Source organism: Papaver somniferum, chromosome 7, assembly GCF_003573695.1.
Source record: "Papaver somniferum cultivar HN1 chromosome 7, ASM357369v1, whole genome shotgun sequence".
Classification (NCBI taxonomy): Eukaryota; Viridiplantae; Streptophyta; class Magnoliopsida; order Ranunculales; family Papaveraceae; genus Papaver; species Papaver somniferum.
In genome coordinates, this window is record NC_039364.1 from 229,250,849 (window position 1) to 229,274,483 (window position 23,635).

At 36.9% G+C, this 23,635-nt stretch overlaps 2 protein-coding genes, 1 long non-coding RNA gene and 1 pseudogene across 5 annotated transcripts; 3 read left to right on the forward strand and 1 right to left on the reverse strand.

Moving 5' to 3' along the window:
• Positions 1 to 3,917: 3,917 nt before the first annotated feature.
• On the forward strand, positions 3,918 to 9,550 carry LOC113299769 (probable ADP-ribosylation factor GTPase-activating protein AGD14). 3 transcript variants are annotated; one of them, XM_026548854.1, is made up of 13 exons: positions 3,918 to 4,235; positions 4,387 to 4,508; positions 5,283 to 5,344; positions 5,491 to 5,578; positions 5,687 to 5,748; positions 5,834 to 5,930; positions 6,055 to 6,588; positions 6,857 to 7,327; positions 7,422 to 7,571; positions 7,652 to 7,849; positions 8,231 to 8,390; positions 8,475 to 8,523; positions 8,925 to 9,550. In XM_026548854.1, exons 2-13 carry the CDS (start codon positions 4,410 to 4,412, stop codon positions 9,061 to 9,063), a joined length of 2,109 nt encoding a protein of 702 aa, XP_026404639.1. In that variant the 5' UTR covers positions 3,918 to 4,235; positions 4,387 to 4,409; the 3' UTR covers positions 9,064 to 9,550. The 3 variants fall into 3 exon arrangements, with proteins under 3 accessions (XP_026404639.1, XP_026404637.1, XP_026404638.1); XM_026548852.1 differs by having other exon boundaries at positions 3,918 to 4,230; XM_026548853.1 differs by having other exon boundaries at positions 3,918 to 4,225.
• A 241-nt stretch (positions 9,551 to 9,791) lies between these two features.
• On the reverse strand, positions 9,792 to 11,384 carry LOC113299770 (annotated as a pseudogene).
• Positions 11,385 to 17,028: 5,644 nt separating this feature from the next.
• Positions 17,029 to 17,879, forward strand: LOC113293819. Its single transcript, XR_003332588.1, has 4 exons — positions 17,029 to 17,062; positions 17,182 to 17,301; positions 17,589 to 17,645; positions 17,867 to 17,879. It is a non-coding gene; the product is annotated as an uncharacterized LOC113293819 (long non-coding RNA).
• A 3,472-nt stretch (positions 17,880 to 21,351) lies between these two features.
• Positions 21,352 to 23,038, forward strand: LOC113296080 (GDSL esterase/lipase At4g16230-like). The gene is made up of 5 exons (XM_026544420.1): positions 21,352 to 21,610; positions 21,706 to 21,836; positions 22,133 to 22,387; positions 22,488 to 22,734; positions 22,812 to 23,038. Exons 1-5 carry the CDS (start codon positions 21,352 to 21,354, stop codon positions 23,036 to 23,038), a joined length of 1,119 nt encoding a protein of 372 aa, XP_026400205.1.
• Positions 23,039 to 23,635: the final 597 nt, after the last annotated feature.

Consider the following 23,635-nt stretch of genomic DNA (forward strand, 5'->3'; position numbering starts at 1 on the left):
TTTACGCGTGAAAAAATAAAATAAATATACCCATAAAGAATAAATATGACATGGGGAATATTTTGTTGTTATCTTGGGGGAGAATCCATTGGGATGATTTGTTTATAATAAAACAACTTAAATCTATTAGGGGAGTTTGTAGAATCCTCAATGGTGAGGAGGGATTTATGGATGACTCATGATTGAGGTGGTAATGGTTTTGATTTTGTGTGTTTTTCTGGTTTTGAGAATGAGTTTGGTAGTGAAGTATTTCTATCATGGTAGTTGTTATTTTGGTGAAGAAGTTGTTATCTTCTCTGAAATTGGTGATTTTAAAATAGGTATCTATAATGCTTATATGGCTAGGGTAATTCGACATGATTTGATTTGTGTTGTAGTTGACTTTCTGGATTTAATTTTGAAAGGGTAAAATGAATTGGGATTTTTCGGTGATGGATTTTTCCTTTGTGATTGGAATTGTGTCAGTTCTAGTGATCTTTGTGACCGTAACAAACTTCTAAGTGATTTTATAGACTAGTTGAGAGTGGTTGCTGGTGTGATGTCCATCACAATTCATTGTTGAACGAAAAGCTTCATAGGATTTCTGGCTAAACTCCGGTCAAAACAAACCGCTGAAAGACAAAAAAGCTCTCAATGGTAAAGAAATAGATTAAATGGAAAAGAGCTCAGGCATAGAGATAATGGATAGAGTCATGAGCAGTATCTCCCAATGTATATGGTTCTAATAATTTCATTTCAACCAGACACAATTTTCTTTTTCCCTCTCTATGAAAGGAACAAAAACAAAAACCCCATCTGCTTGAGTGCCTCCCTGCTCAGATTGGCTCCTTTGGAGTTGATCTGAGCATATCAATCACCATTAAAACACCTTTCTCTTAGTTTTAATCATCTACTGTAGTTATTAGATTTAATCACCGTTTGGATCTTATTTTCTTCTCTGTTTAGGTTGTTTCATCTTGGATTGGTGATTGATTGTGCAGGTATGTGTTGCGTTCTTTCTCAAACAAGAAACCAATACATATCATCAGCATCTTCAGTCCTAATCCATGATCAAATGAAACAACATCAACAGTTTTAACATCAAATTCATCTTCACCTTATCATCGTAGATCTGCAATTTTCTATGAATCTGGACGTGATTGTCCTTTAGCAGAATCTCTATTTGTACTATTTTTAGTTATCTCTGTAATTTTTTCTAGTTTTAAGGTTTTAATGCATGATTTGAATGTTTCATATTTAGATCTTGTAATACTTTCTCTTGCTTTGACTTTCTGGGTTGTTGTGATTGAGCTGTTTGATGTGTGTTGCAAGTCTGGTGATTCTCCACTTCGAGTGGTTTGTTACCCCATCCTTGATGAAGAAATTTTATGGCAGGAAGTTAAGCTCCGACGAGTTGTTTCGACACCGCCGGCTACTACTTAAGAGTTTGCCCAAGAGAATTTTTAGGAGGTAAAGAAGCTCCGACGAGTTTCAACTTTACTGTCTTCTTAAACAGAGACAGCAACAACCCTTTGTCGCGAAACAAATACATCAACAACTAGATCAACATTATTATCAAGTTCTTATATTTCTGCAACTATCAACAAATCTTCCATGCCGATTCAGAATGATTCGTTCCGATTCAGACCTTTAAAGACCGAGTCAGATAACCAATGCTACTTGAGACACTACTACTACCGTTACCAGAGACAATGTTACTGCTACTGTTACTTGAGACACTGTTACCTAAATTGCATTAGGCAATTTTATTTTGAAAACCTAAGTTCATGTTATTTACATGTTCTTTCAAACACTGGGTTGGATTTGATTCGGTCACTGCTATGTGCAGTGATACATGTTAATTTTTCTTCAAAATCACTTTGGCCTTCCGATGATGTTTGGTTCTGTCTCTTTCTTTTGAAAGAGGGAGAGAAAACATGTTCTGAAATAGTCTTTATGTTTGTAGGATTCGAATTGTTAGTCAAGAACTTGGGAAGATACATTAGATTGAAAGAATGTATGATGAACTTGAAAAACTTATGTAAGGTTTCCAACTTCCAAAATCGGCATTATGAATGTATTAGTTGAGGTTCGCCTCTTTTATGAAAAAATGAATAAATCAATTTCGTGAAAATAAAGAACGCGCAATTGGGGGATATTAAAAGTGATCGAGGATATAAATTAATATCCCCAACCAATAGTTTCTGCTAAGGGGTGTTTTTGATGGGTGAAAACACTAAAATACCCTTCAAAACAAATAAAATCTTAATCAAACCTAAACATTCTTCACTCCCTTTCAAATTCTCTTTCCTTTTCTGCCGGCTCCTCACTTCGAAGATGATTTTTTTTACATCGAATGAAGACCATGCTGGAAGTGAATTGTGTTTTTACACCACCGACATTGTATTAGTGATGAAAACCATGCCGGAAATGATGAATACCATGCCGAAAGTGATGTAGACCATGCCGAAAAATGGTGTCGGCGTGCTCGTTAAATAACTTACAATGCCGACACTGTAAGTTGGGAGTACCCATTTTCTGTACTTTTTGTAACATGTGTCGGTATTAATTTTGTCGGCATTTTGTACGTTGGGAATACTCATTTTAACCAAATTCCTATTACCTCAAAAAATTTCCTTCTACTCTCATCCAAGTAAAACGATTATGATTTATACTAATCAATTATCAAACCAATCTATTAACTTAGATAATAATAATTAACCACATTCCTATTACCTCAAAAAATTTCCTTCTACTCTCACCCAAGTAAAGTGATTACGATTTATACTAATCATTATCAAACTAATCTATCAACTTAGATAATAATAATTAACCACTAAACATGATTAGTGAAGGGTAAACTGGGAATTAGTTAAAATATATGGAAAGAAGATGATTTTGATTTACTATTTAAATTCCGTTTTTGTCTTTTTCATATATCCTCCAATTATTTTATATATCCCCAATTATGCGTTCAAAATAAAACAGAGGTCGAAGAAAGGCAAAAATTACCTGGCATCTTTAGGGGCGACCTGGAAAGAATTAGGAGCGACTAATAAGACAAAATAGGTTCACCTAAAACTAAAATAAAGCCACCCCGTATCTCAATTTTTTGAAATGTCTAAAATGCCCTTCATAATCGGTAGACAATACTACAATCGGTAGTTTATATTGATGTATGTTGGTTTGTGTTACGAAAATTATAATTGGTACTTAAAATGGTAATTTCATGATGTTAATTTTCTACGATTATGGTAGTAGCCCCAAATTCAAATTTTTTCAAAAACCAATGGAATTTTGAATTTCTCTATTTGCACAATCGGCAGTTTCGTGATGTTTATTATCTACCGATTGTACAATCGGTAGTCTGGTGATGTTCATTTATATACCGATTGTGACAGTTGTCCCAAATTCAAAATTTTTAAAAATCAATGGAATTTTGAATTTCTCCATTTACACAATCGGTAGTTTCATGATATTTATTATCTACCGATTGTGGTAGTAGCCCCAAGTTCAAATTTTTCAAAACCAATGGAATTTTGGATTTCTCAAAGACGAGAAGAACATAGTCACAATCGGTAGATAAAAAAAGAACTAAACTACCGATTATGAAGGGACATATAAATATTTTCAACCTATTTTGTCTTATTATATCGCCCCTAACTCGCTCATGTCGCCCCTAAAGATGGGAAGAAAAATTATCAAGCTACTTGACTAGTTGACTATACATAGCTGTGCCCGTATGACTGCCCGAGTAGAGTTTGGGTTCCACTAGAATTCCAATTAATGGGCCAATTATGTAATGTTAGAGCAATGAAGGAACCACATTTAGTGACCAAGGGTCCCCCCACTAGGGGTAGCATAACCACAACTCTATTTTGGTCATTGTAAATTATAAATTAATTCTGTATTCGGACCAGCAAAGCAAATCCGGTTCATGCCAGGCAAAACCGACCAATTTTCAGTATTATTTTGACGGTTTTATCCATAACAAGAAAAATTCATTATTCTTTCTTCTTTACTCGTCTTTTTTCTCTTTTTTCATTTCAGAAAAAGCGGAGATTTTAGTTGTAAAAGATCTTCTTTCGTTACCAAACCCTAAAAAAAGGCCTGAAATCTCTGCTGATTTGATCCCATTAGACACAAATCTTTAATTTTTGTTCTGCTAGATTTCTTCCCCCTATCAATTAGGGTTCGTTGTTTTTCAGTTGAATTGTCTTCACTTCCAGGTCCAGGTCCAGGTCAGGTCAGGTCAGTTGTCTTTTCGTAATTATTTTGATATTTTTGAATCTTACTTTATGGTTTTGATTAGTTTAATGTAACTGGATCTTGTGATTATGGATTACAATTTTTGGGAATTGGTGTTGAATTTGTGGGTGATCTTACTGTTGATCTGATGTGATGTAGTTGTGAGAGTTTGAGGTGAGAAAATGGCGAATCGAATGAAAGAGGAAGAGAAAAATGAGAGGATAATTCGAGGTCTGTTGAAACTTACACCGAATCGAAGGTGTATTAATTGTAATAGTTTGGTAAGCATTTCTGAATCTCTCTGCTGAATTACGTCGTGGTCTCACATTTTTGGGTTTTTTTGTAATTATTATGTGTTGTATCGTTTGTGGAAGTAGGTCATGGTAAACGAGAAGTAAGTAATGGATAGGGTATTGAGGAGTGTTGGGCACATTTGTGGGAGTAAACAATTGAACCATATGCTGAACATGTTAGAACGATCCCTATTGTGAAATGAGAATACTTGTATGGGCATACAGGACTGAGTGACCTTGCGTCAGTGAATCAAATATGGGTAGTAGGAAATTCATACTTTAGTGGCGCAGTGTTAAGTTATACATATTGATGCTGAGAAAAGATGAACTTTATGAAATTGAGATTGTTAGTGATATCATTTTGATTGGGCGCACAAGTTGTTGATTACTTGGTTGGACTGACTGCATCCTTCTGCACTTGGATAGTCTATGCTGTTAATCTAGTTTGCTACATTAGGTTTTGTTATGCCAGTTTCTTGATGACTTGCCATCTGTTGGTAACTCGGGAAATGCAGCAAAAATATAATTCTATTTCGTATTAAGTTGCGAAAGTAGTTTTCAAATACAGTAACGAGATATGTATAATATGTATAGAAGGTTCCAATAACTAGTATACTGTACTTTTATAAAGCGGGATGACATTCTATGAAACTTCTTGATTGTTCTCATCTTTTAGTCAAAATTTTACATTAACGTTCCTCTGAGGATGAGGAAAAATGTTCATATAATTGGTGCTGATAAATATCTTTTTTGCTCAACCAGGGACCACAGTATGTTTGCACCAATTTCTGGACCTTTATATGCACAAACTGTAGCGGCTTACAGTAAGTGTTCTTAGTAGCTCACTCTAATCGTTCGTCTCTCCTGGTAGCGATTTTCTTTTGGTTGTTCATATCATGGTGTAGGGTTCTATATGTAACTCCTGGTGGCTTCAGTATATACTTATTGCGGTAACTTTTATTTTGTTCAGTCGGGAGTTCACTCATCGTGTCAAATCAGTGTCCATGGCTAAATTTTCTTCACAAGAAGTTAGTGCACTACAAGCAGGAGGAAATGAGGTAGTAATGCGTTATATGTGTAGTGTTATGTTTTTGTCGCCATTGGTTTTTCACGTTTTCAATTAACACTTCAATTTCTCATTTTTTTAACGAAATTCATCTTTGCAGCGCGCCAAAGAAATTTATTTGAAAGAATGGGACTCAGCGCGTCAGCCCCTGCCGGATAGCAGGTCACAGTCTTACTTTACTTTATGCCATGTTTTTGTTGAATGTCATCAAAATGGAAACTAATCTAATTCGGATGGTTTCTTTCAGTAATCCTTTAAAAGTTAGGGACTTCATCAAGCATGTTTACGTAGATAAAAGATACACTGGTGAGAGGAGTATTGACAAGCCTCCAAGGGCAAAATCGGTATGTTAACTTTTTTAGGTGGAAATTGAGGCATACAAGTATATGCAGTCGGAAATTTATCTCTACACAATATGTTTGCACCTTGTCAGTTTCGTGAAGGTAGTTGCTTTTGTTTGTCTTCCAGGGTGATAAGGAGGATTCTTACGAAAACAGGAGGGTTGATACATATAGGAGTGGTTCAAGGAGTCCTCCCTCTGAGAACTCATATGATCACCATGGTGAAAGATCTGGTCATGCTGGACAAAATGATGACAGAAATTCCAGATATGGTTATGAGGAAAGAAGAAGTCCTGGATATGGTCAAGATACTCGGTATGGTGATAACAAGAGAAGTCCTGGCCGTGTTGAGGTGGTAGATGATTGGCGTCGAGAGGATAGATTTGGAAATGGTAGGAAATCTGAAGACCGCAGATCTTCTGACGGGGAATCAAAATCGGAAGGAAGATCTCCAAACAATCAGACGGACTTTGGTATCTCCAGTCCTCCTGTGGTGCGTCCTGTTAGAGACATTTTGGGGGAGGATGCTCCACCACTTCGTATAGGTGAACCCCCTAAAGCAAATGGTAGCAAGGTAGCTGATGTTCCTCTACCACTTCGTATAGCTGAACCCCCTAAAGCAAATGGTAGCAAGGTGGCTGATGTTCCTCCACATACGCAGGTGTATATTCTTTTAATTTATAATCCAAGCTTTTTCCCTATGAAGACCTCGATTCCCAAGTAAAATTGTTATATGATATCTTTGCTGATTTGAGTTGCTGATGTTAGTCATATCATGTTCCTTGAATGAGCAGCTGTCCTTGCACCGAATTTATAACAGTTGATTACTTGTTGCATCTGAATCGTCTGTACTTTTTGTGCTTTCTTTCGTTCTTTACCGAAGCTTTTGAAGTTTGAAGTACTTATCCTTGAAAGGGTTTTGATTGCAGAGGACTGCTTCTTCCAGTAGCCTGGGATCGATTGATGCCAATTTAGGAAGCTTGATTGATTTTGATGCTGATCCTGAACCTTCTACTGCCCCTTCATCACAACCAACAATAACACCTTCCGCTCAATCTATTACACCACCTGCAACAAATCCATCCACAGATGCTGGTAACTGGGCCTCGTTTGATTTTGCTGGACAAACTTCGGTCCTGGCTCCTGGTCCATCTCCATCAAATGTGAATAATCTAGATTCTGTTCTGTCAGGATTGTCATTCCCTGCAACAGCACCTCTAAGCAACGTGTCTGCTTTTCCAACTACTGGTAGTGCCCCAACAGCTTCACCAGTAGACAACGCATTTATGTTATCCACCGGTAGTAGTAGTGGTGCTTCAGCAGTTGCACCTGGAGGTCAGTGGCCAAACAACATGCAGCAGCACTTCACTCCTTCTGTTGGCGGGACTCCAGACAATCAGGTAATAGAACTTAGCTTATTGCGTGCCATATCGTTTTAGATTTTAGCTTTTATACTAGGTTATGACATGTTATCTTGCTTTGGACTTGATATAGATGTGGAATTCAGTGTCACAAGTTTCACAAGGACCATTGCCTACCTCAGGTCAACCATCTTCCATACCGACTCAAGAAGTAAGCAGTGGAATTGCATCCCAGCCCAACTCTTTGGAAGCAAAACGTAGTGGAAGAGAAGCACTTCCGGAGGTAGCCCTGTCCACCCATTTTATTCTGTTATCTTTGCGCATTTTGTGTTTATCTAGCTAAAGTATTCTTTTTTCTCACAGGACCTTTTTGCTTCTACTTATTCATCGTATCCTGTACAAAATACGGGTTGGCATGCTGGTCCATCTCAGGGCATGGGCTTTGGAATGCAGTATCCTGCAGCAGGGTTACAGCAAATGCCAGCATATCCTCAAACTGCAAGAGCGTCAAACCCATTTGATATCAACCATGAACAGCCAACTATTGTTCATGCTGCATCGGTACCTTCCTATCCAAGTTGATTTATTTTGCTTCAGTTACTCTCTTTATCTTTTGATGCTGAGGAGTTTTCTGGAGGGTAGATGTCGGCCCAACTGTCTTGATCCGATCAAAGACTCATTTCCATTCGTATACAAGTATCTAATAGTTTTGCAATTTACTCCATCAGCTTGCTAATTGAATAAGAAACCTGAACTGGCAAAAAAGTGACAGTAGAGTTTATGACCGGGGTGCAAGCTCATTTGAACCGCATCTTTTCAGTTATTTTGTTAATATCATTGCAGCTACCCTCTCTTCATCGCAGATTGTTAATTTCTTCTCACTAAAGAATTTGCACCTCAAGATTAGTTTGTGTAACCCTCTGTAATGTCTTTATGATGTAGTTTCCGAACATGGCATCTTTGCAAGGAGCGTTGCCTAATGTAGCAGCTTCTCCTGGCTTGCCACGTGCTTCTAGTGTTGGTTCATGGATGCCTCAGCAAGCGCAACCTTATGCATCAGCGATGCAAACACCGTCACCCTATGCAGGGGGAGTCCCCCAAGGTAAGCATCTGCTCTTTTTCCCTTTCCTCCTATATTTCCTTTTATGTACTCATAAAGCTTAATAAGTGTGGTCTTTAATTTCAGGTGCATTCATGGGTCAACAGTTACCTCCCAGTAACGCTCATGCAGCCGGGTAATTTTTTCCTGCCCTTGTTGGAGTGTGATCTTTCTTCGCTCTTTACTTTCCCTAACTTAAAATTTAAGAATCATGCAACTACCAGTCTCATAAATTGTTCTGAATGGAGCATCTTAAATCTTACCTGCATTTTGATGCCGAGCAATTCACATGATATTATTGTGAACAACTACACTGCCTGAAAAATCCGATTTCTAAGTTTACATTGCGCCATGAAATCCCATCTCAAATTGATATAAATATTCAAGCGATGCACAACCAGATAACGTTAATCGAACTCTTTTTAAGACGATAGAAAACACAAGGCTGATTGAAAAATGAAACGATGTGCAAATTTAAATGATGTTTCCAGTATAATTGCTTAATTCTATTCCACGTTCTTCTGAGTAAAACCACAGGCATCAAGGAATTGGAGGTTTTGGTGGCGAGGGATCCTTTTTTGGTGCATCAAATATGGATCAGCAGTTGGATAGTAGATACTCTCAACCTCCCGCTCAGACATCCTTTACTTCTCATGGAGGAAACCCATTTGGATAATTTTTAAGGGAATAGCTTTCTGATTCCATTTGAAAGTCATATCCGTATTGATCTGGTGGCTATCGGTTTGGATTGTTTCTGGTTTTAAGATCAGGGTGACATTAGTCCAGCCGAATAGTGAAGGGAAATATTTTGGATACTCGGATTTGGCCAAGGTGAGGTTTGAAATTTAAGACGGCTGTGTAAAATTAGTGTGGGGATTGAAGTTAATACAAGAGAGTCAGTCAGATAGGGGATTCATGGGGAAAGAAAAACTACATATATATATATATAAGTTATACTGAAACTGTCGTTGTAGAGTTTGAGTTATGCTCCCCATGATCATGTTCACTGTATATGTTTTTTGTTTCTTTGTAATTTCTATGCCATTTTGCTGTTTGTATCCGTTGTATTAGTCCATCTCATGTTGTCATTTTATCAGGACTTTGTAAACTCTCGGTAGTACGATTGGTTTCCTTTCAGTGTTGGGTTCCTCTTTTTTGCTGCAGTCACAGAAGTGGAGTTTGTATTGTTAATTTGTTATGATTATGACGAAAAAACAAAGAGTTGATCCATTCATTTGAATTCTCATTGTTGATTAATTTGATCTTCTGAGTAAAAGTATAAAAGTATAGAGAACTATTGAACCCAACTGTTGGAGATTAACCTGCACAATTTTATTTTCCTAGGAATGTTTTCCAGCTTAGCAGCTTAGTTCAGGGGAACTACTTGATAGTGCTTCTTTCAACTGCGTGAATATGTTCTTTTTTAACAGATACAACCACTTGGATTATTAATCACCCAAAATGCACACAGCAATACAACAACACAGATGACAACAAATAAAATCTACTGAACTTTAAGTACAATCTGATCTATTACACTTCAAGCCTTTCCATCTCTTGTTTGATAATGTTAGACCTAATCAAACTACCAACTGTATTGACCACCATTTTAACATCTTCCCATGGATTCCCTCTAGCTAACTTCTTATACAAATAGCTCCCAAATGTCATACGTTGTACATAATCACAACCACAAATCTCCACTAAACACTCCCTAGCAGCATTGTTACCATAAAACACCTTCTGTAATATATCCAAAAACCTGAATGTGTTGATATACTGGGAATCCCATTTTTTCAGATGCTCCTTTCTCAAATCTTTCTCATCAATCGTTCTAACCCCATTCATCGATGCCCTTACAATTCCTTCTCCACACATTCTCCCCGACTTCGCTGCAAAATATATACCTTCACCTGAGCATTTTGTAACATAACCAGCCGAGTCACCAACCAGAGCAACTCGTCCTCTAACCCGGCGAGGTCTTGGATGTTCCGGAATCGGATGTGCCTCCACTTTAATAACTTTCCCACCGTAGATCTTCTCTTTCACCCTCTCCCTAACACCATTCTGATACACCTTAATATCCTGCTTCGAACACACCGTCCCAGTTCCCACTGCCACGTGATCACATTTCGGAAAAACCCATCCGTAAAAATCGGGGGAGATATCGTCACCGACGTACATCTCAGCGAGATTCTCGTAATATTTCATTTTCTCGTCTGGTAGACGAATTCGCTCTTGAAAAGCAATGGCGTAACTGTAATTCCCAGCATCAATGGATTTCGCAACCCTACTGTTAGCACCATCGGCTCCGATGACAACATCAACGGAAATGGATTCCTTAGATCCATTGCTATTGTAATGCACGGTGTATGGAGAATTAGGCGAACCAGGCAACTCGAGATGTGTAAAAAGAGCATTGATGATATTAGTACCAACCGATTCAGCACGAGAACGAAGGAACGAATCAAGAACTTCTCTGCGAATCATGGCGATGTATTCATGAGGTTTTAAGGTTTTACCGAAATCAACAGTGAGATTTGATGGAGATATGATTTTGAGTGACTCTACGATCGATTAAATCAAGAGGGATTGAGAATTCATCAAGCATACATAATGGAATTGCGCCGCCGCATGGTTTAGCACCGGACGGACTTCTTTCGATGAGGTATGTTTCGATTCCGCCTCTAGATAGAGCTTCTGCTGCTGACGAACCAGCTGGACCACCACCGATTACGGCTGCGCGTAGCTTTCGACCTCCTGAGATGTGTCGGTTGTTTGTGGAGGAGTTGCAGATGATGATGGAGGAGGATCTGTTAGATTTCAGTGAATATGATGGAGTTTTTCTGGTTGTAAATATCGACGACTCTTGGAGTCTATGAAAGTAATGGATTTGCGATGTTGTTGCCATGGTGTTTGATTGAGTTTTTAGGGTTTCATGAGATTTTTCAAGTGAGAGATAAGATTTCAGCTCTGATGAAGCTGAATGAGATTAAAGAAAACAAAGACAGTGGAGAGTGAAAAGTTTTGTTTATAGTGGTGGAATTATTAAATTGTTACAGGAGAACCTGGCCCCGTGGAGAGAGAGATGGTGCATGACTGACTTGCGTCACCCACCCATGCATGCGGATTCGTTTTAAATCGATCGTGACCACTCATTCACTCGGTGACTCAAATACACAGATACCAGTTCTAAGAGCATCCACAGTCACGACCAAATTTGGGGACTATACCCAAATTTGGTCTCAAAACCAGCCGTAATGGAACGGACTAAAACTATATTTAGTCGAGATAATTAGGGTTTGGGACCAAATCTGGTCGCCGACCCAGACTAAAATCAGTTATAGTGGGACGGGGTTATTATGAGCGTATGAATCCAGACGGGAGTATAGTGAGCGCTTCACACCGGGCGTATGTATAAAGAACGCATGATATTGGGACGGATGTATAAAGAGCGTATGAATGAGGCGTATTTATAAACACCGCCGGACCAAACGGATGTAATACATACGCCCCAGACCGAGCGTAATTGTATTATGCGTCCCAATGGGGCGCTGTTTTAATGTGCGCCTGGTTGGGGCGCTGTTTTAATGTGCGCCTAGTTGGGACGCTGTTTTAATGTGCGTCTGTTCTAAACACTTTAGCAATTTGTTCTAAACACTTTAACAAATTGTTCTAAACACTTTAGTCAATGAACTGTGGGGCATTACATGATTATATCTAATAACATTTTAGCAATTACTAATCAAACCCACTAATTAAACACATCTCACCAGGTGCATTTTGTATCTCCGTCCCACCCAGACGCACTTTATATCTCCGTCCCATCCAGACGCAATTTCTATCTCCGTCCCACCAAACGCACTTTCCATCTCCGTCCCTTGTCCGGCGTAAATTATACCTACGTCTCAATCAAGCACGCATTATACCTCCGTTTCATTCAGACGCATATTATAAACACGCTTCATCAAGAAACGTGGATATAAGTTCCGCCCCGCATCAAGCGTGGGTATAAGTTACGCTTCACCAAATTTTGGTCTACTCCCATTGTGCTTGAACACACAGAATACCAAATTTTTTTGGCTTTTAGTCTGGCTTTTGGTATTTGGCCCGTTTCATGACTGTGGTTGCTCTAAGGGCAACTGCAATGGTGCGATCAAAACCAAAGACCAAATACCAAAAAAAAGATCAAATTTTAGGTTTAGTCCGTGGCAACAAGCAACGGTACCCGACTAAAATTTGATCGAGCGTAACTCAAATATCCGTCCCACATAACTTTCATCAGGCGAACACTATATGTTCGTCCCTCTTTTTTTTATAAATTTTTTTTTCATGGGACGAACTAAGTATGTCCGCCTCATTTTTTTTAAAAAAATTTTGAAAACAACTTTTCAAGGGGCGGACTCTAGTATGTCCGCCCCATTTTCTCTATTTTAATAAAAAAAAAAAAATTCAAAGAGCGGACATATAATGTCCGCCTCATTTTTTTTTCTTTTTTTAATTCAAAAATTTTCGTCAGGCGCATTTTATACTTACGCCCCACTCCCGACGAACTTTTAATCTCCGCTCGACCAAATTTGGTTTTGGTCTTGGTCCCAGACCAAATATAGTCTGAAATTTGGGTTTTGGTCCAGATTTTAGTCTTTAGTCCGTACCACTGTGTCTCGTTCCTCGACCAAATAAATGGGTTTGATCGCCCACTGTGGATGCTCTAACCTGGTCAATTCTGTACATTCACTAGGAAGCTCCTGAGATTTACAAGATAATTATGCATCGTTGAATGTCTGAATCTAGCTTTGTGATGTTGGTCGTTATGCTCATGCATGCAAGTATATGTTTTGAGATAATGGCATAAGCTCGTGATAATTGATGAACAGAATAAAGCTCGTGACTAATAGAGTTGCGAAAATGACTATATTTTAGTTTCTGTCCTAAAATTTCTGTTCTCTATTTTATTTCCGTCTGTCCTAAAATTCTATCCAGCTTCTGTTTATAGTCATATTTTTTAGTCAAACTCTCAAATATACCCTTAATTTTTATAATTACAAAATTATTTTTAAAATAACCAGTTTAAGAAAATCTTAAATGAAATCTTTATAATAGGAAACAAACCTGTTTAATATCAATCCTATTTATCTTCGTTCTATTTTTAACCAAAAACTATTTTTGGATGTAAATTTAAGACTAGGCATACGCATGCCCGTTCCGTTCAAAAATAAAATAAAATTGATTCGAAGAAAAAGCGTTAGATTATTCCATCAGAATGGAATAGTCTCCAAGTGGTGCAAACTGGAGCATGTACAGAGAACCGACACGGATGTCACTGTTGGCTGTAGAAGCATTTGGCATGCTCAGATTTTCTTCCTTGTCACCTCCAAAATTTGCACTCCTGGTAATGACAAGAGTTTGATTCTCTAGTAGTACTACAAAATTTAGTACTATCAAATTGTTGTTGAACTGTGATGGATTCTTAGTAAATGCAGCTGAATTTGGGTTAAGAGATAACTACAGATTACTCAGACATTCCATGTGAACAAATCTGCATTGGACCCATGGCATACATAATCGTTCTGCTTCAGTGCACCAAGTAAAGTACAGTACACAAAATAAAATACTCATAGGGTATTAGCCGTAGTTGTAATGACTGCGACTTTCATAGTTGCTTCTAGCAATAAAATCAAACAAGAAATTAAGAAAAGATACAAGCATTGAGTTACAAGCAGGGAGTACTAGATAAGAAACTTTATTGAAACAATCAGTTCATGCACAAGCATAGATAGACTAACTGCTAATGAACCAAACAAAAGCTGAAACGTGATCAAAGTACCCTAGGAACCAAACGAAAATTAAAGCATGACAAAAGAAAACTAAACACTAATTACCTACTACTGCAGACCGAGTTTACTGATTGAGGTGATTGAGGTAGTTTCGAACACTATCTATTAATGCGACATCACACTCAAGTTGAATGGGTAGATTACCATTTCTCGCCAATCTGTCTTTCGCCATATGCGGCACCTTATAATTATTTCCTCCCAACTATTTCATACTTTCTATCATGCAACCTTGAAACGTCAGGAAAACGTAATTAAGGTTTTCAGAAGATAAATTTTCAAAAGACTCTTGCACAGCTTGAACTAATTCATCAATTGTGCTGGGCACATACCGATATTGTAGTGATTGAATTGCCCGCAAATAACCAAGATCTAAAACATTAAAATCTGGACTGTTTGGTGGTTGGAAAGACAAGCGGATATCGAATCCATCTTTGGAAGCAGCTTCAAGAAACTCTTGATCGTTTGGGTTTATGTGTGGTCTGGCATTGTCCTGTTGAATAAATATAGGCTCCATGTTGCTACTGCGTGGCCATTTGCTTCGGATTGCTGGAAAAACCTTGTTGATCAGACACGAACGAATGACATCTTAGGTAACAGAAAAAATTGCTTTTGTGTCCATAGTACCAGCAGTACGATTCTTACTATTGCGTTGTGCAGGCTCTTGGAAAGTGAAAGGAAAAATTCCTATCTTTCCAGAAAATTCTTCATTGTTAGCAAAATCATACCTATGACGAGCAACCACTGCTAAAAACATGACCTTTGTAATAAAACGTTTACTCTTACAACTGCGCAAAGGTTCATCTTCTTCTGGGAGAAGATAATACTTTAGCGACTCCTTAGTCATATAGAACCACTTTTCGTCAATATAAACATAATTATACATGCTTTTGAAAATAGGTTTATTACCAAAACAATAATCTTCGAGCATTGATAGAGAAAATAGAAGCCTTGCCTTTTTATTGTCATCGGTTAACACTGGCTTCAAGGCGTTTGAGTGTGGTCGTATGGAACCTTCTTTGATTCTTTTATGAATCGTTGACTTAGAAATATTCGCCGCACTTGCCATTACTCGAATGTTTGTGCGCAGTCGTAAAGGTATTGAAGATATCACGGTTGGATCAATTTCAATTCGTTTACGGCCAGCTCGTCCAGTTAGGCTATGAGATACATCAACCAAAGAGCCATTGGTCATTCCAGATTGTAGGAATTACCAATAGGTACTATTATAATGTTCTTAGTTAGTGGAAGGTCCACTCATTAAAGCCCAGTAACCGGAGGTCCATAATTAAAAGAAAACATAAAAATGGACCAAATTTTTTAAGCCCAGGTCCTACACACGTGTGTAACCTATTACGTGCATTTTAATAATTCCCAAAATGGCCTTCACTATAAATATAACAGAAATAAAAGCCACATTTTCTCAATTTTCTTCTCAGATCCGTTTTCTCTCTCTCGCTCGCTCTCCTCTTCTCTGCTGCAGCCGCTTATGAAGTTTAGACCTAGGGTTTGTGAAGATGTTTCGTGGTTTTACAGGTATGTTATGTAATCTTTTCTCCAGTTCTTCTTTGTTTTTGATTAATTCTCAACTGAATCATGAAGATCTGATTGATTTCATGATGTTTTCACTTTCTTTTTCCAGTTTTGGTAGTTCGATTTCATGTTCTCTAGTTTTTCACGTGCTGCTGATTTTTAGACTATGAATCAACAGTACATATTTGGTGTACTGAAATATACTGCTCTAATTTTTTTTTTTTTTTATAGTTTTGGAGATTTTTCTTGTTTGATCCAGAAGTACATATACGGAATACTCAAATTAAAGTGTTTCGAGTCTATTTTTTCGTAGATTCGCTACTTGTTTTTCACATGCAGCTAAATTTTAGATCATGAATCAGCAGTACATATATGGTGTACTAAAAAATTATGCTTTAATTTTGTTATTTTTGTAGTTTTGGATATTCTTCTTCTTCGATCTAGAAGTATATATATGGAATACTGGAAAAAAAAGTGTTTCGATTCAGTTTTTTATAGATTCATTACTTGGTTTTCACATGCAGCTGATTTTAGTTCCATTTAGTTTTTTTATAAGCTTTTGAGTTGCTTTTGTGTATTAATCATCGGTACGTATATGATATATTGGTGGATTTTAATGAAACAAGTTCAGATCCAAATAAAAAATCATGTTTTATGTTTATTTCATTAGTAGATCTGATATTTTTATGGTTTTTGGTTTGATTTTCAGTTTTCTTTTGTGTATTAACCATCAATACATATCTGACGTACTGTTTTCTTTTTTTGTTTACTATGAATATATAGGTTTTCTCTTATTTTTTTTAGTTTGATCCAGGAGTACATATATGTTGTACTGGTTGAAACTTCTTCTGATTCTGTTTTTTGGACGATAAAGGAAGAGTATTTACCGCCTGGTTGGCTCTGTCTGGTACTTTTGTTTGCAGAACTATCCCCTTGATCTGTTTTAGGCAGGCAAATATTTTTCCGGACTTGAATTATAGCAGAACAATAATCTATTTTAAATCAGGTATGTGGTGCATCTGAAAATCAAGAACTTCCTCCAAATTTTATAAAGATCAAAAGAGATGTACACACACCAGATGTGATGGAAGCATGTGACTATATGATCGGTATTGGATTAAGTTTCGTTGAAAATTTAAGTTTTTCGTTTCTGTTAGTCTGATAATAAAATCAGATACTTAGTTATATTCTGTTTCAGGAAAGATTGGGTATGGAACAGTAAGTGAGGCTCTGTCATACAAGTTGCCTTTCGTATTTGTACGGAGAGACTTCTCTAATGAAGAACCGTTCGTTAGAAATATGCTTGAGGTATACAAGTCACTAGCTGATACTTTAGCTCTTTACCCATTTATCACTATAATAGTTGGGATATGTGAGTTTGTGTGGTTGACCTGATCTTTTTTTTTCTTTTTTCTTTTTCAAAATAGTATTACCAAAACGGCGTTGAAATGATTAGGAGGGATTTGCTCACAGGACGCTGGGCACCTTACCTTCAGCGTGCAATTAGTTTGAAACCCTGCTATGAAGGAGGGGTTGATGGTGGCAAGGTAATCCTTGTTATTCTGGATAAACTATTTAAGAAATACACGACACCTTTGTGCATTTGCAGTTCTTCACTTATGGAACTTGTTAAGAGTCAATTTGTCTCTGTTCATACAGCCTTTTGATAAAATTCGTGTTTAGAAATTAACTTGCAATTTGCTCCATCATCGTTTTCCAGTTGATGTATCTCGGACTCCAAGTTGTCACCAATGTATTCTCATCTGAATGATATTTAGTATTTACCTAAATTTTTTAGTTGTTATAGGTGATAGTGGCCTTGTTGATAATTCAGGTGACTGCCCGCATACTACAGGATATGGCTTTTGGAAAGAATAATACTCCGCAAAAGGTAAATCTAGTTTGTCTGTCTTAATTTAAATTTGTAATTTGTAACAGAATCATGCATTTACAGTTTTGAATATTTGTAATCTCGTCTATTTCTGGAAAAAGACTGGTTCGAGATCAGTTACACCCACCAATGTGATCAACCATTAAATTACATCTGGACCATCTTTCCTTACCTAAGAAGATGTGATCTTAATATCCTTTTTCCGTTTGTGAAAAATGTAGTTTAGCGGGGCCAACAGATTGAGTGATGCCATAGTCCTCGGGTAACATATACGTACTGTTTTCTTTTTTTGTTTACTATGAATCTATAGGTTTTCTCTTATTTTTTTGGTTTGATCCAGGAGTACATATATGTTGTACTGGTTGAAACTTCTTCTGATTCTGTTTTATTCAGAGTTTTGCCACTTTTTTTGGTTTGATCCATGAGTTCGTATGTGAAATACTGAAGTATGTGCTTTGATTCGGTTATATTCATGGATTCATCACTTCTTGACATGTAATTGGGTTTTTAGTTTATGAATCCGCGGTACGTATATGTTGTACTGATAAAAACTTCTTTTAATTCTGTTTTATTCATAGTTTTGCCACTTTATTTTGGTTTGATCCATGAGTACATATGCGAAATACTGAAATAAATGCTAGTTTTGTTGTTGTGTTTTAATATTGTTATATTCTGGTCACATTTACAGGTTCAATATGTCCAACGGATACATACTCTATATGTAAGCAGTGAGGCAAATACATACTTAGATTTGTACGTAGTGTAGCAGATATGTACTCAGATTTGTAAGCAGTGCACCAGATATGTACTCAAATTTGTAAGCAGTGTAGACACACACGTTTGGTAGTAATGGGTATTATGGACATTTCCATGTTTTAATTAATTTTGGACCTCCGGATAAAAAAAAATCCGGTTGGACCCTACTATAAATAACTATATGGGCCTAGGACCAAACAAGAAATTTTCCTTCCAGATTTTGCTTGTTGCCAGATTCTACCGATAGTTCTTGTGCTTACAGAAAACTTAGCAGCAATCTCAACTCCTGAACCGTGCTTGATTTTTCCATTGGCACTTTGTTTGAGAAGCGTCTCATAAATGGCTTGTCATTGAGTGTTGGAAAGATTTTTCTTCTTTAAGGATTCCATTATCCAGTCCTTAGCTGAATCTGATATTGAAGGTATGAAGATTATAAGGAGATTGAGAGAGATTTGTAGGTAGGAAGGGTTTGACTGATTTGTGGTGACCGACACATGTATATAAACAATGGAGAGATCAAAGGAATTCAAAAGAAAATTTTAAGTTTCCATGGTGAGCATATACACAAAAGAGGAAATAATCTATGAATGCAATTTTGAAGTGAATTTCAATTCCAAAATTTTAGAGTTCCCTCCAAAACTTCAGTTCCAAAATTTTACTCGTTTTGATTTTGATTCGGTAACTTTACTGTAATGTTGTGAGCGGGAAGGTTATTCTATAACTACTGTTTCAGGCGGGAAACAAGAATCAATTTTGCCTCCAATTATTCGGTGCGAGATGAAAATTTAAGAAACCAAAATTTGGAAGATATTTTATTTCCTCTTTAAAATACTCCATAACCATCTGTTCATCTCTACAACCTTTGCATCTCTTTTTCTCTTGATCGGTATTTTTTCATCTCTTTTTTCTTCAAACACCATGGACTATGAAAGGCTAGCTTACCTAACTTCTATAGCTGAGTCAATTTTGCAAGCTAGGAGGGATGCAGCCAAAAAGAAGATACCGGTGGCCGAAACGAACTCACCACCCAAAGATAATGAGCACCAATTAGTTATTGGTCATATGCTGAAGATATATATGCCTAAATTCTTTGATTAAGAGTATCTTACGACTCTATGTTCTATCAATAAAATTTTCTAAGTATGAAAATCTGGACTGTTTGGTGGTTGGAAACACAATCGAATATCGAATCCATCTTTGGAAGCAGCTTCAAGAAAATCTTGGTCATTTGGGTCGATGTGTGGCCTCGCGTTGTCTTGTAGAAAAAATATTGGCTCCTTGCAGCAACTATGCGGCCATTCGCTTCGGATTGCTGGCAAAACCTTATTTATCATGCATGACCGGATGACATCTTTGGTTACATGTAAAATTGCTTTAGTCTTGCATTTTTTCGGCTCTTCAAAAATGAAAGGAAAAATTCCAATTTTTCCAGAAAACCCCTCATCGATCCTTGGACGGGAAACTACAGATAAAAACATTACCTTGGCGGTGGAATACTGTGTGACTCCTTTGGTATATAGAACCATCTTTCATCAATATGCACATAATTGTACATACTTTTGAAAGGAGTTCTAGGGACACGATAACTTTCGAGCATTGATAGGGAAAAACGAAGCCTTGCGTTTTTATTTTCATTGGTTAACACCGGCTTCAATGCATTTGAATATCGTGGCATGGCGCGTTGTCTGATTGTTTAACTTTTTTTCTTGATAGATTATGTTTTCCTGATCTGTGTACAACAACAACAAAAAAAAAAAGTGGGTGTATCAGTAAACATAATTTTCTAAACCACATACTACTCCATTGGATAGAATAGCACGATAATATCCAACACACAGAATGGAAGTAGGTAAGGTTGATTTTTGGCCTGGAACATTTATTTGGCCTTGACAATCTAAGCATCTTGTAGCTTAAGTTCGGGTAAGGTTGATTTACTACCATTGGCAATTGTCACAGTTCGAAACCAAAGTCTGGGTCAGGCAAATAAACAAACATTTATGGAGTACTCAATAACACTATCGGTATGGCGGTAATGATGTTGGTCAATGTACAATATACATTTATACTCCACACTAACCAGGAAAATCATTAAGACGATATCATCAAAGACAATCAATAGAGAGATTAAAACAGAGATAAAAATGTATACCTGCAATTTCGTTGCCTGCTGGGAGAAAGATAAATAAAGACATTTGTAGGCGTAGAAGGTTTTGATGGATTAGGGATGGTTAACAGGGATATATATACATAAGAGAGAGGATCAAATTTTGTTATGACAAATCTAAAATTTCATGGTAAGCTTATATACGAAAAGGAAATAAACTAGATATTCACTTTTCAATCTGTTTTCCCTCTCATATGATTTTTTTTGTTTTCCCTCTAAACTCGCTAGTAGTTTTGTTCTCTCAAGTGTCACGAAGTGAAACTAAAATCAATTGGAGGGAATTTTTTTTAACAATTCGTCTTATAATCAATGCATACAAATTTTTTATTTTTATCTTCTTTTATAACATTTCTAAAAATAACACTCTTTCCAAACACGTATTTTTCTTACATGCTTCATATATTTATTTTTAATTTTAGTAATAACGTAACATTTAATAGGGGTAATTTTATACATTCCTTCGGTCTCCTTAATATATTGACTTAGTCAAAGCGGACTAAAATTTTAGGACGGAGTGAATATTTATTTATGAGACACTTTTTGTTTGCCAATATACTCATTCATTTTTGCTTTTGTCTTTCTATTGTTTGTGCGCGGCCCATGGCACACAACTCTTTTAGCCGCTGAAGACAAACAAGTCCTAGAAAATCTCCTCTAGTTTATTTTCAGAAAGATAATAGCTAGTAATTGCAGTATATTTTTTTCCCAATATTGTACAAAATCCTCTCTATAAATTTTATTATGTATAGACGATGACTACATTGCAGCAGCCATCGTTAAAAAACAATGGCTGCATATACAAATTTCCATGTTCTACTTCATGTTGCCAGTTTTGCATCATTGTTGCTAACGTCTTGTCTTGCACTGGAACTGGAAACAGTTCCAGCTACTTTTGTTTTTGGGGATTCTTTGGTTGATGCTGGTAACAATAACTACATTAGAACTATTGCAAAAGCTAATTTCAGGCCTTATGGGATTGATTTTCCTGGCGGGGTTGGATCTACTGGCCGCTTTTATAATGGAAGGACGATAGTCGACATTATAGGTAATTGACTACTAGCATTTCCAGTATATTCATTAATTTTTGGATTTTGATTTAAACAATAGAAATCTTATTTATGCTTATTGCTAATCGAGCAGGAGAAGAGATGGGTCTGAAAGATTATATTCCTCCTTACTTGGCTCCAACAACAGTTGGAGATGTTGTTCTTCGTGGAGTCAATTATGCATCTGGGGGTGCCGGAATTCTTAATGACACTGGCGCGATATACGTATGTAACTAAGCTTCAAGTAGTGCTTTGTTTGATGCACACTAACCAAAATTTAAAAATACTTATACGGTCCAATAACCATGGATGCACAACTCGATAACTTTGCGAGTACAAGGGACTACATAATCTCAACTGTCAATATGAATGATTCATCAATGGCTTCTTCGAAAAACTTACTCGGGAAAGCTGTTTCTTTATTCTAATGGGTTCTAATGATTTCAGATATACGTATGTAACTAAGCTTCAAGTAGTGCTTTGTTTGATGCACACTAACCAAAATTTAAAAATACTTATAGGGTCCAATAACCATGGATGTACAACTCGATAACTTCGCGAGTACAAGGGACTACATAATCTCAACTGTCAATATGAATGATTCATCAATGGCTTCTTCGAAAAACTTACTCGGGAAAGCTGTTTTCTTTATTCTAATGGGTTCTAATGATTTCATTGTCAACTACTTCTCTCCGGTTCCCTCCATACCTAGGATGACGATTTCCCCGGAAATGTTTGTTGATTTAATGGTCTCAAGATTCAGGTCTCAACTAACTGTAAGATGAATTGTCCATTTCTTGGCTATTTTTGCCCTATAAACGTATCTTTGAATTATTGAATGGTAGCAGCTAACATCTGATGATTCCATATATGTAGAGATTGTATGAAATGGATGCAAGAAAGATTGTTGTTGCGAATGTTGGGCCAGTTGGTTGCATTCCATTTGAAAGAGCTTTAAACGGTGGTTCTTGCAGGGATTCCATGAATAATGCAGCACTGTTATTCAACAAGAAATTGAAGAGCCTAATCATGGAGTTGAACTCAAATCTTGTTCAGTCGAAGTTTGTATATGCAGATGTCTACAACATGTTTTCTCATTTTCTCGATAACTATCAATCTTATGGTGCGTATGTTACATATATTTAGTACATTAATTTAGAAGTCAATTTATAGGGATATGCCTGATCTCTATTTTTCTAGGTTTTGAGAACTACACAACTTCATGTTGCAAAACACTTCCAGGCCAGTTCCGAGGTTTGTTACCATGCAATCCGATATCAGAAGTATGTAGTAACCGATCCAAGTATGTTTTTTGGGATGAGGCTCATCCAACTGATGCTGTTAATGTCATTTTCGCAAAGAAGTTGCTCGACGGCGATTCTAAAGATATGTATCCAATGAATCTTCGCCAACTCTACCACGCATGAGCTTTCGTTCAACAAAAACCATACTGTAAAATTATCTCTTTTGGTGGTACGAACCTTTGTAACCCTCTTTTTTTCCTATCAAAAAATTCTTCTTGTCTTGAAAGGTTGGTGGTTCAAATCTTCCGTCCGTTCCTATCATTTTAGATAGTTCGATTTTATGTGAGTTGTTTTTGAGGGTTTTCTGGATTATTAAGGTAATCGTCAGAGTACGTAACTTCAAAGTAGTTAACTAGTTATACATTTACCTTCAAATTAGCTGCTTTTCATTTTCATCTTCGCCATAATACTCTATTTTCCCTCTTCAGCTCTCTGTCGTTTATGCGCACCACGGCATATTATAAGTGTTTGAGCCGTTTCTTAGTCGGGGCAATCTAAATGTTAGTATTTGTTTGTGCTTCAAAAGTGCTAACTCCGTGCATGCATATATATGCGTAAAACCTACTCTTATTGGAAAAACAATCATAAAAACGGGATTGTGAGTGATCCAAGTTTCATCTCTGCACTCTTTCTTCTCCATGACCATGGGGAAGCGGAAATATAAATAAATTGAAAGTCGTTTGGGTTGTTTTGAATATGCAGCCAAAATGACGTAAAGGT

Bases quoted from the DNA above. Each gene is read 5' to 3' on its own strand.
- LOC113296080 (XM_026544420.1), top strand. From the start codon at position 21,352: ATGGCTGCATATACAAATTTCCATGTTCTACTTCATGTTGCCAGTTTT. The intron at 21,837-22,132 runs GTATGTAACTAA...AAATACTTATAG, and splicing joins ATGACACTGGCGCGATATAC to GGTCCAATAACCATGGATGT. The intron at 22,735-22,811 runs GTGCGTATGTTA...CTATTTTTCTAG, and splicing joins CGATAACTATCAATCTTATG to GTTTTGAGAACTACACAACT.
- LOC113299769 (XM_026548854.1), top strand. From the start codon at position 4,410: ATGGCGAATCGAATGAAAGAGGAAGAGAAAAATGAGAGGATAATTCGA. The intron at 5,579-5,686 runs GTAGTAATGCGT...TCATCTTTGCAG, and splicing joins TACAAGCAGGAGGAAATGAG to CGCGCCAAAGAAATTTATTT. The intron at 7,328-7,421 runs GTAATAGAACTT...GACTTGATATAG, and splicing joins GCGGGACTCCAGACAATCAG to ATGTGGAATTCAGTGTCACA.